General features: G+C 35.1%; 1 protein-coding gene across 4 annotated transcripts in view; it reads left to right on the top strand.

Moving 5' to 3' along the window:
* Positions 1-12,191, top strand: part of MIPOL1 (mirror-image polydactyly 1) — a 284,075-nt gene that overhangs the window by 184,117 nt on the left and 87,767 nt on the right. For all 4 annotated transcript variants that reach the window (XM_043489769.1, XM_043489765.1, XM_043489767.1 and 1 more), the window contains one exon: positions 4,147-4,241. In XM_043489769.1, coding sequence (XP_043345704.1) covers positions 4,147-4,241 — 95 coding nt within the window. The remainder of the gene's footprint in view (positions 1-4,146; positions 4,242-12,191) is intronic.

Genomic DNA, 12,191 nt, shown 5'->3' with positions numbered 1-12,191 from the left:
GCAACACTTGGGTTGGGATAAAAGATTCCTTTTTTAATAGAAAGCAAAATAGCAAAACTTCTTTTAAATCTAAAAGTTTTCAATAGTGTGTAAAGAATACTATCAGTATTGTAAATAGTTTTATTTGGTTGTAAATATATATATATATATGCTTGTATATATATTTCTAGAAGGATATACAACAAACAGGTAACTTGAACTCTCAGGACGTTTGTAGTTTGAAGATTGGGTTGGGAGATTGACAAGTAATTACCAGAAATACGGGAAATATGATGGCAGAGAAACAGTAAAAATATCTTGTTTGCTAATATTTATTGTTTTTGAGGTTAAATATATTTTTGACTTGCAATGTGATGGAAAGAATCAACATGACTGAGCGACTAACGCTTTCACTTTTCTGTCAATAATGAAACTAGGAAATGCAATAGGTATAAACAGCACATGTAAATTAATTAAATTTTCTTGCATTGCTTGCATTCTTTGTGACCCCATGGACTGTAGCCCACCAGGCTGCTCTGACCATGGAATTCTCCAGACAAGAATACTGGAGTGGGTAGCCATTCCCTTCTCCAGGGGATCTTCCCAACCCAGGGATCGAACCCAGGTCTCCTTCATTGCAGGCAGATTCTTTACCTTCTGAGCCACCAGGGACATTACATTGCATATATCATAAATCCAACTCAAAGTAGCCTATGCAAAAAAAAAAAAAAAACAAACTCGTGTGTCCAAGAAATGAATCTGGAACTGTCTGGTGTACAGGGATCCAGGATACAAATGATGTCATCAAGGTTCAATTTTCTTCTGGGGTTATCAGGATGGACTACTCTGTTTGAACAATCTAGACCATATGGGGACGCCCCCAGCGGTCCAGTGGCTGGGACTCCACATGCCCAATGCAGGGGACCTGGGTTCAATCTCTGGTCAGGAACTGGATCCCACATCCTGCAACTAGGAGTTTGCATGCCACAGCTAAAACATCCTGTGTGCCAAAGCTTAAAAAAAAAAAAAAGATCCTGCATGTCGCAATGGAGGTCAAAGATCCCATGTGCTGCAACTAAGACCGGCACAACTAAATAAATAAATATTTTTTTTTAAATTCTAGATGATATATACTTGAGCACCTGAGGTAGTGGGGAAGGAAGTTTATCCTAGCCACCAAACAGGATCACTGTGCCATAGGGTAACAGTATTTACCCACCCCTAAAAAAAGTTGACCAGATAAATGTGTATCTGATAAAGTAGCGGAAGGAGCTTGTAAGGCCAGAAGGTTTATAATAGCTTTGAACATAGTCTCCAGTGCCTAGATATAAGATTAGGCATTAGAAGTAATAAATCAAATGGGTTGCTATGAAGCAACACCAAATCTTCATGGTGAACCGAGTGTAGAAAGAGGAATGAAATGTTCATTTTTACCCAAAGCAGGGGAATTTTAGTACAGTTCTCACATGCCATTTTCATTGCAGACATTTTTTAGGCATAATCTTTGTTATGGCTTTTTCCTGCTACAACATTGCTGGTTTTGTTTTTGGCTTTGTGTTTGGGTTTGTTTGCTTTTTGGTTTTCTGCAGAAGTACCGGGTACAAAAGCTTAAAAATAATCATCTCAGGTTCTTAACATTGTCCCATGGTTATTTATCAAATTATCAATTACCTGTCAAATAGTTGGTAGTTCTTAAATTCCATGCAACAGGATGTCTGATGTTTTGTAAGTTGAATGTGAAATATTTTGGGGGCAATTCTTTTTGGTTTCTTATTAATCACAGTGGGTATTCAGTCATGCAAGTTACCCTTTCAGTTAATTTTATAGTATACTCAAAATTAGCAAAGCTGTTAATTATTGGCATCAAGAACCAGCTTTAAATGCTTTTTTAAAAATAATCTTTGAGACTATTTCATCCATAATTCTAGAATATGACATGTTAAAGCAAGCACTTGAACATCTTAAATTTAATTAAAAGTAACACTTTGTTAGGATTTGCTAGTGCAGATAGCTAATTAATTTGGTGCTTAATTTTTTATATAAAAATTTAAACTGCTATTTTTTTATAATTCCACATTATTAAAATAGAAAAGTGGCACTGTTTAATGTTTATTACACTCATTAATTTTCCTATGATCAGATTTCACAATTTATCTTATGACTTCATTCTTATGCGAGAAAATAATTTCAGTGAAATCATGAGTTCAGCAAAATTAATGAATTTCATTCAACCTCCAACTTTTGATTACTTTTTAATTATTACCTTTAGTGCAGTTTGTGACGTGTATGATAACAGTTTGCTTCATGTTATCTATCAAACACATTTAAAGCAAGAGACAGCCTTTTCATGCAAATTAAACTTTAAATAAGCAAAATTAAAGTCTGACTTACCAGTACCATACTATATTTATTTATTTATTTTTTCATTTATTTTTATTAGTTGGAGGCTAATTACTTTACAATATTGTAGTGGTTTTTGCCATACATTGACATGAATCAGCCATGGATTTACATGTGTTCCCCATCCTCATCCCCCCTCCCACCTCCCTCCCCATCCCATCCCTCGGGGTCTTCCCAGTGCACCAGCCCTGAGCACTTGTCTCATGCATCCAACCTGGGATGGTGATCTCTTTCACCCTTGATAGTGTACTTGTTTCAATGCTATTCTCTCCGATCATCCCACCCTTGCCTTCTCCCACAGAGTCCAAAAGTCTGTTCTATACATCTGTGTCTCTTTTTCTGTCTTGCATATAGGGTTATCATTACCATCTTTCTAAATTCCGTATATATGTGTTAGTATACTGTATTGGTGTTTATCTTTCTGGCTTACTTCACTCTGTATAATGGGCTCCAGTTTCATCCATCTCATTAGAACTGGTTCAAATGTATTCTTTTTAATGGATGAGTAATATTCCATGGTGTATATGTACCACAGCTTCCTTATCCATTCGTCTGCTGATGGGCATCTAGGTTGCTTCCATGTCCTGGCTATTATAAACAGTGCTGCAATGAACACGTGTCTCTTTCAGTTCTAGTTTCCTCAGTGTGTATGCCCAGGAGCAGGATTGCTGGGTCATATGGCAGTTCTATTTCCAGTTTTTTAAGAAATCTCCACACTGTTCTCCATAGTGGCTGTACTAGTTTGCATTCCCACCAACAGTGTAAGAGGGTTCCCTTTTCTCCACACCCTCTCCAGCATTTATTGCTTGTAGACTTTTGGATAGCAGCCATCCTGACTGGTGTGTAATGGTACCTCATTGTGGTTTTGATTTGCATTTCTCTGATAATGAGTGATGTTGAGCATCTTTTCATGTATTTGTTAGCCATCTGTATGTCTTCTTTGGAGAAATGTCTGTTTAGATCTTTGGCCCATTTTTTGATTGGGTCATTATTTTTCTGCAGTACCATACTTTAAAAGGTGGGTTGATAACTTTCTTTGACTCTGCTGGAAATTTTGGGAATGATGTTTGGAAGGTACAGTTTTTTTAAAGTTACTATTGAACTCTTGAAAAACTGATTAAGACTCTTTAAAATTTGAACACTATAAGCCAAGATGAACAATAACAAGCCTTGAGTAAAATATCTCCAACATTCAAAATTACTGCCATTCTCCCTTTAGAGATTTTTTTTTTCCTGCAGAAAAGGAATTGAAGAGGTTAAATCATATCTGTAAAAATCAGGTTGTAGTGTTGTGCAATTTTTTTCATGTTAAATATCAAAGATGGCTTAACATATTTAGAATTTTCTGAGTTTCTATTAATAAAGTTAAAAGAAAATCTAGCGATCAGGCAGTGGAGCCACATAAAATTTATATGTGAAACACCCATTGTGCTTATCTCTACTCTAGATAATGCTCTGAACCCATGTTCCACATTCTGAATTCTGTGTGTAAAGTTAAACATTGCAGAAAGGCATATATCTGATGATACAGATGAATAAGATTGAAGTTTAGAAATGAGCAAAGTTGGTAAATTAAATATGTTCATGTCTTTAATATTTCTGTTATTAATATAATTGAATTATTTTGTGGGAAATTATGAACCACTACTAAAAATACTGATGGGTTTTTTAAACTCCCAGAAATTAAAGACTTCTATTCATACTATAGTAGTATATTTAAAGGTACCAAACTGCTATTTAATTTCTTAAAATGTTAATTACTTGCAGGCAAAGTTGTTAGCTATGCAACAAGCCAGAGAAACCGCAGTTCAGCAGTACAAAAAACTGGAAGAAGAAATCCAGACACTTCGAGTTTACTATAGGTAAAATTCTTTTTATCCTGGGCATAAATAAATGTTAGTTTGGAAAATGTTTCTACCCAATTTTATAGTGGTGAATGAGGAAATACCTCAATGAAATTAAACATTATACACTTAAGACATTTTTGTAATTTTAAAATGATTCAGGCATAAAATATTTATTATTCTATTTGTTTCTTTCTGGTATTTGGTAAAGTTTAAGTTGAGACTCCCATTTTAAAACTCTTAACCAGTTGTCTAAATGGAGGCTGCTTAGCTCTTAAACTATTTGTTCATCTAAATGGCACCTCTGAAATGAAGGAATATATTTTTAAAATAATACATGAATAGTAGTAATAACAGCCTTTCAACTATCACAGTATGAGAAGTTTCTAAAGGAATTCCACTAAAGGATTTTTAAGACTAATTTAATTTATGCTCCAAGATTAGTTGTGAAATTAATTCAGTAGGTCACACTGGCATTTTTTAATGAATGGAGATAGAATAGAAAATGTCAAGAGTGCAGTAAGGGTAAATATTGTTTTGTGACATTTTTGTTTCAGTTTTGTGTTGTGTGTGAGAGAGAAGATTGTGTCTTGGGCTACATGTAAAATATATATTTTCACGATGGATCATAGTTTTTTTTATAAAAGGTTTGAAAATGATGTACAAGGCACTGCATATTTTTAAATGCTTAACAAAATTAAAAAACGTCAAGTCTGAAATGGCAGAATTCACTAACTAGAACTGTCGGTTATTGAAAGTTTTTTTTAAATTTTGATCCCCTTCTCAAAATAATGTTCAGTGCATAAAATTCAATTAAATCAAAATCGGTTTTATTGAAATAAAATTATGAAGGTATGACATCGTGATATATTAATGCACTAATACATTAAATAACTATCAAACAGCAAGTCTATTAAAAACTCTAATTTCAAAGTAGTGATAACTATAAATAATATTTTTGAAATGTGACCTGAAAATGTGGTTTCTATGGGCACAAAGTCTCAAGAACCACTAATACTACTACTGAAGATTGTTGCCTGTGTTCATAATTGTAAGAAATACTGTATTTACATGAGAGTGAAAAATAAAGATGAAAATTTTTTCCCATCCTCATGTTAAGAATCCATGCTTTGAAGCAATGTTATTTGATATAAATCCTAATTGGTTATTGTTATGGGTTGAATTGCGTCCCTCACGAAAATATATTGAAGTCTTAACCCCTCGTGCCTCAGAGTGTGCTCTTATTGGGGTCTAAATAAGGTCTTTAACAGAGCTAATCAAGTTAAAATGAGATCATTAGCATGGGCTCTAACCCATTATGACTGAAGTTTTTATAAAAAGTAGAAAGTTAGCCACAGAGACTCAGGCATAGAGGGAAGATTATGTGAAGACCTGGGGCAAAGACAGCCTTGTGCCTGGGGAGATGTAAAATATCTACAAGCACGTGAATACCAAGGATTGGCGCAAACACCAAAAGCTAAAAGAGGCACCAGGAGGATTCTCCCTAACAGCCTTCATGGAAGACACAGTCCAGCCGAAACCGTGACTTTGGACTTGTAGCCTCCAGAACTGTGAGATAATAAATCTCTGTTGTTCTAACCCCCCTAGTTTGGGTACTTTGCTACAGCAGCTCAGGAAACTAACACAGTTACCGAATTTCAAGTATGTTTGGTTGATGACTGACCATGGGGAAATCATTTGCTTGCAATTAGAATCAGTAGGTATGTGGGCAAGCAGAACCCTGGTAGTAGTTGAGGATGTCCAGTCCTTTTTTTTTTAAGAGCATGAATATAACAGTCTTTCCTCCCAGGTGGAGCTAGTGGTAAAGAACCTGCCTGCCAATGCAAGAGACATAAGAGATGCCGGTTCCATCCCGGGTCGGGAAGATTCCCCTGGAGGAGGAAATGGCAAACCACTCCAGTACTCTTGCCTGTAGAGTCCCCATGGACAGAAGGGCCTGGCAGGCTACAGTCCATAGGGTCACAGAGTTGGGCACAACTGAAGCGACTTAGCACACACATACATTTTACACTAGTGGATTCTCAGCTGTAATTATGCAATAGAATCATTTGAGTAGCCTCTAAAAATCCCGATCCCCGTCTGATCCCAGACTGATTACTTCAGAGTCACTTGGAGTAAGACTCTGCTTTGGCTTGTTTAAAGCTCTTTAGAAATTCCCTTGTGCAGCCAAGTTTGAAGCCTGCCAGTTAAGATGCACACTTCAGTTAGCTGCATTAAGTTAGGGTTACTTCTTGGGAGAATAACAGAAGTCTTTATTAAGACTGATTAATACTGTGTGGTTTATGCTTAGACCTTGGCTGTTGTGGTATGGTATGTAGTCATTCACCCCATTGATAGGGAGATTTTATGGCACCTTCTCCTGCCTTGAGACAGGTCAGCAGGTGTTCTGTCCTTAAAGGGACAGTGTCCAAGAATGCTGAGGGTGATGTGCTAATCTTGCATAAGTTGACCTTACTTACTGAAAAACAAACCTTGATACTCCTTCTCTTTGCTGAATTGCAGAGGATTATTGAAAGATTTTTTAAATACGTGGATTAAACATTTATCTTTCAAAGACTTTTTAAAATCTACATGAATCTAGCAGAGCTAAGTAACCTCCTTTAAATAGTTAACAATTATTGGCTCAAAGATAAGCTTCACAAAGGCCCCTCTCACTGCTACCTTTTTTTTTAATTGCTGATAATGTAGTAAAGCTACAGAGATTTGCAGTTAGACAGCCCTGCCTTGTGTAACCTTATATAAATGAACCTCTCCAAGAGGTTCATTTTATAAAATGAGAATTGTAGTACCTACCACATAGAGGTTTTGTGTTGTTATGGCCAGGCCACACAGCTTGGAGGATCTTAGTTCCCTGACCAGGGATCAAGCCCATGCCCTCATCAGTGAAAGCACAGAGTTCTAATCACTGGACCACCAGGGAATTTTCTAGAATTGTTTTAAGCAACCCTTCACACAGTGTTTGGCTGATTATTAGTGCTCAACCAATGTTAAATTTCTTTTTAAAACAAGAAGTCAGTGAGGTAAGAGTAGAATTAAAAACAATATCACTGAAGCCAAGGAAGGAGATTTTAATTAAAAAAAATTTTTTAAGTCAAATGTTTCTAAATAGTTAAGATTTGAGCAAAAAGTATCCCCTTTGTTTGAAACGAGGTAGCCATTATTGACATCTATAAGAGCAGTTTTAATAGAGTATTAGGTATAGAAGCCAATTTTTTTGTAGGTTCAAGAATGATTTGAGGGAGAGAAGAATAGTAGCTTGAACTATCAGTTTGAGTGATCCTTGAAGAAACCTAAATAAGAAAGGTGTTATGGCTGAGAAGAAAGGAAAGTGGGTTAAGGATTTTGTCTTTTGTTGTTGAAAAATGGCAGACATTTGAGCATGTTTATGACTCATTGGAAAGAGCCAAGAGAGAATTGTTCTAGAACAGAACCCGCCCAAATTTAGGAAGAGATGGAATTAAGAATCTGTAGAAGGGTTTGCCTTGAACAGGAAGATGGTCACCTTGTGCTTATAGACAGGAGTAAAGGAGATAAGAATAGCTATGAATATAAATAAATTTAAGCTCACAGTTAAGTTTCCTTTTTAAGGTATAGAAAACATTCTGTGAGGATATTCAGAAATTTATTTTAAATAGAATAGGAGTAAGATTCCTGGGATGCAGAACTCTAGGACGAGAGAGGCGATTTCCAAAAATAATAAAGTTTAAATTTCCTGGAATCCCAGATTCTAATTTAAGTGAAAGTAAACAGTATTTCTTACACACCCGAATAGATGGTGGTTACAGATCCATACATGAAACATAACTAACTCATAAGAGATAGTACTCTTTTTTTTTCCTTCAAAGTTTCCTCTGCTATAGAAGACGGGGGAAGAGTTCCATATTGATTGTGAAGAAAGCCAGGACTAACTCTGTAATTTTCATGTGTGTTTGCATGTGTGTATGTATATCATAATAGGTAATGTATTTTTTAAATAAAGTTTAAGAAAAAATACACTTTTAGTTATTCAAATTGGTTTTACACATAAATATATATATACCCATGCATGTATACGGTCATGTCAAAGAAAGTTGCTTATCAATAACTAAGAAAAAATACACTGAGAAAAATATAGGAATAGGACAAGAAGCTAGAGCCAGGAGTAAGTCAGCTTGCGTATTTACCATGAAACAGTAAAAGAATAAGCCTCAAGAATAATTCTGTCTTAAACTTTCCAACAGCCAAAGCAAAAGAGGATAGGTGATCAGTCATTAGTGTTAGGGGCATATTAAAATTTGCTAATGACTTTTATTCTTCTTGATATCGACCTTATTCTTTCTAATTTTTTTCTAAAAAGTCATTTTTTTTAGCTGGGTTACACCAAGAGCTACTGTTTATTATAAATGTTTCGTTCCCTGAATGGGAATAGGAATATGGAAGAATGTATTATGAGATTTTCCTATTCTGTTTGTTTCCTTTGAGTCCTAGAAGACTTTGAAAACTGAGAAAAGGAAATGTTGGCCTTTGTGTCCTTTGGCCCAGCTAGTGACGGGGCAGATGAGGTGAATGGGTAGCGATAGTAAACTTACCAGTATAAGTGATGGCTCCTTCACATTAAAGCAGAGAGGATAGCAGGAGATGAATCAGTGTGAAGGTTTAAAAGAAATGGTATTATTACAAAAGTGCTATTAGTAAAGTATTAGTAACTTCCTTTCTGCCAAGTACTGAATTCATCTACAACAGCTTCATTAATGTAAATCTAAACTGTTTCATCAGGGAAGAATCTTAACTTGTAGGAGTTAGATTTGTATTTGGTAATGATTTTTTTCCTGTTCTTTAAACCTGTAGTGCTGCATTCCTAAGCTCAGGAGGCATAATAATAACAAACTCTTTTCTAATCGAGAGAAAGCCTAAGTTTCAATGTTTGCTGATTTTATAGTACTTCTTTATTTACTTCTGCTTAAAAAAAGTGTAAATTCAAGTTTGTAGATAGGAATTAGATCCTGTTGTTCAGTGCCAGTAGACTAGGATTTAATATAATCATAATAGCTGCAGATTATATTTTAAATTTTTGTTGTTTTGTTCAATTCCAAGTGAGAAGTTGTGATGCCTTTCAGAACATGGCAGATTTGACATTCTGGAACATCACAAATATTGAATAGTCTGCTTCATATTTTAAGGTGGTATGTTTCCTCTAATTGTAATAGTATTTTTTAAAAAAATTAAATAGAATGCTTAAATGTTTGGCATAGTGAATACTGGATTAAAAATAAATCCTACTTACTGGGTTCATGACATACTACATTTCTAAGTCATAAAAGCCATAAAGACAGAAGCCATATCAAATGTACTCAAAAAGAGGGTGGGGTGCTTTTTTTTTTTTTCTACATTCTTCTTATAAATTTTATTTAGTATGTGTCCCTTTTACTTCTTATATATTTTTTTTGTCTTTATATATCCTATCCTTCATAATCAGAAATATGACTGACTGTCACTAGGTGCTGGTTGGGTTTGGGGTGTGTGTGTGTGTGTAATGGTGATGGTGATGCTTTCTCATTCAGTAGTCAGAACTATGCATCAGTAAGAGTCAACGGCATGCAAACCCTAGCCAAGAAGCAACATTTTTCTCAATGCAAATCCCTCGTCAAGAGGGGTTGAACACTCAATCCTGACCTCTTAGTTCTGTGTTATAATTGGACTACCCAGTGACACAAACATTTTGTTATGTCTGTATTTTTATCGGAATTAATTATCGTGGAACTATATTATGGAACAATACTGCCAAAACAGTAATAAAAAATTGAAAGGACTTCTTTGCCATTAACCAAATTTTTTATGACATAGACAAACTCTAGGCTTTCTAGGCTTCAAGTTCTTTAACTTGGACTTGGGGATTTCTCTAGTTCTAATATTCTGTGACATTTCTAACCACTTTGTATGAAGTAGGTTAGATTTTTTGTTTAGTGATGTTTGGGATTAAGAACTAGTTTCTTATACCAGTGAGTTGCACCTGTTTGTGAATTATCTAAGCCACTTACTATGACAATTAGGGAGATTTTTTTTTTTATTAATGTTTTTGAAAACTATAAAGTACTATGCCAAGGAAATGTATTAATAGTATCAATGATCAAAATACTTTAAATGTTTTTGCTTTATTGACATATAAGACAACAATTAAATAACTGTGGAGGCTACCAAAATATTTTATGTCTTCTATGACTTTGAATTTAGAAGGAATTTTTTTTTTAGCATTACCGACTTTCACTGTTTTCTGTGCCTTATTTTAACATACAAGTTCAACATGTATAGCTCTCAACTGCTCCTTTTTATTCTGTAAAATTGTTCAGCTTCCTCTTTTAAGAGCATTTAACAAAATATTTTGCCATTTAATTATCATGGTTAGCAAAAGATCCAGACTTAGAATGGGACTGCTAATTATAGATCCTGGAGTTTGCCATCTATTAACATCATTTTCATCAGCTTGAGAAAAAATTAATTTTGTATTTTGGTAAATAGAAAAGTAAAGTGTTTGCCTTGATCTTGGCACTATCATTAGAGTTCTACAGATGCTTGTTGCCTTCTGCATAGGTAATCTTTGATTTGTCCCTTTTTAAAATTTAATTAGTAATCAAATTTTGCTAGATTTTTTCTTGCAATGTCTCCTTCCTTTGCAAAATTCCTACCTTAGACCAGTCTTATATAATTCATTCCCAGTCTTTTCTAGCTACATCATCTAGTTGTCTCCATTCCTTACTCCTCTTAAGATTTCTGAAACATTATTTTCAACCTTTCAATCAGATATCAGCAGTATTTAGCAATGTCACATTGTGTGTGTGTGTATGTGTGTGTGTGTGCACACTCAGTCATGTCCAACTCTGCAACCCCATGGACTGTAGCCCACCAGGCTCTTCTGTCCATGGGATTCTCCAGGCAAGAATACTGGCGTGGGTTCCCATGCCCTCCTCCAGGAGATCTTCCCAACCCAGGGATCGAACCCTTGTCTCTTATGCCTCCTGCATTAGCAGGCAGATTCTTTACCACTGCCCCACCTGGGAAATACCACATTACCTATACAATAAATTCCAGACCCTTTAACCTAATATTTATGAACCTTTGATATTGCTGCCACCTCTATCTCTGGTTTAGTGTTCCACCAATCATCTTTTTATCTTCTGGTTTCATTCATATTTGTGTCACTGGTGCTAGTACACTACCTCACACCTAATAAGCACCCAACAAATATTTGTTATACTAAATTGGCTATTATTTGTAGTATTATTTGTACTCTCAAAATGAATTATTCACTGTTTCTTGGCCATACCCCAAATTTCCCACTTCACTGCTTTCTTTTTATGTCATCTTACTCCTCCTGGAGTTCTCCCAATCTCTGTCTATTAGATTCTTACTGAGCCTTCAGAACACAATTTAAGAACTATTCTGGTAATCTTTTTCTGATCTTCTCAACCAGAAGTGATCTCATTCACCTGTATAACACCTTTATGAATATTTCTCTTAATTTCCCTTCTAAGGCTTGCATTTTTTATATGTTACAAGCCTTCAGTAAATATTTGCCAAGCAAATGAATAGACAGTCAAATTTAACACTAAACTGAAAGTCTCTTCAGATTAAAACTTTCTTCTGTAGAGTGATAGTGTGTGCAATGCACATAATAAGAACTCAGTGATGAGTTAATTGATTGGAAATAACATGGACCTACTTCAGCTTTTCAGTCAGTCATTTGTAGGGCTGTGGGGCAAAACAAGGTCTTTATATGATAAAGTATCTTATCTGCAAAGTTTCTTTTCTTTTAGGCCAACAGTGTTCAAATTTGAAAACCATTATCAGTAACATTTGTTTGGATTTTACCTTTCTTAAAATTTAGAATGAAAAAAAAAAAAGGCTTAGGCAGACTGTAAATAGACTTCTAAAGCCATTCTGGAGAGCATTATCCATTACCTAGAAATTTGG

The sequence above is a fragment of the Cervus canadensis genome, chromosome 17, assembly GCF_019320065.1.
Source record: "Cervus canadensis isolate Bull #8, Minnesota chromosome 17, ASM1932006v1, whole genome shotgun sequence".
NCBI lineage: Eukaryota > Metazoa > Chordata > Mammalia > Artiodactyla > Cervidae > Cervus > Cervus canadensis.
This window is presented reverse-complemented; position numbering and strand designations above follow the sequence as displayed.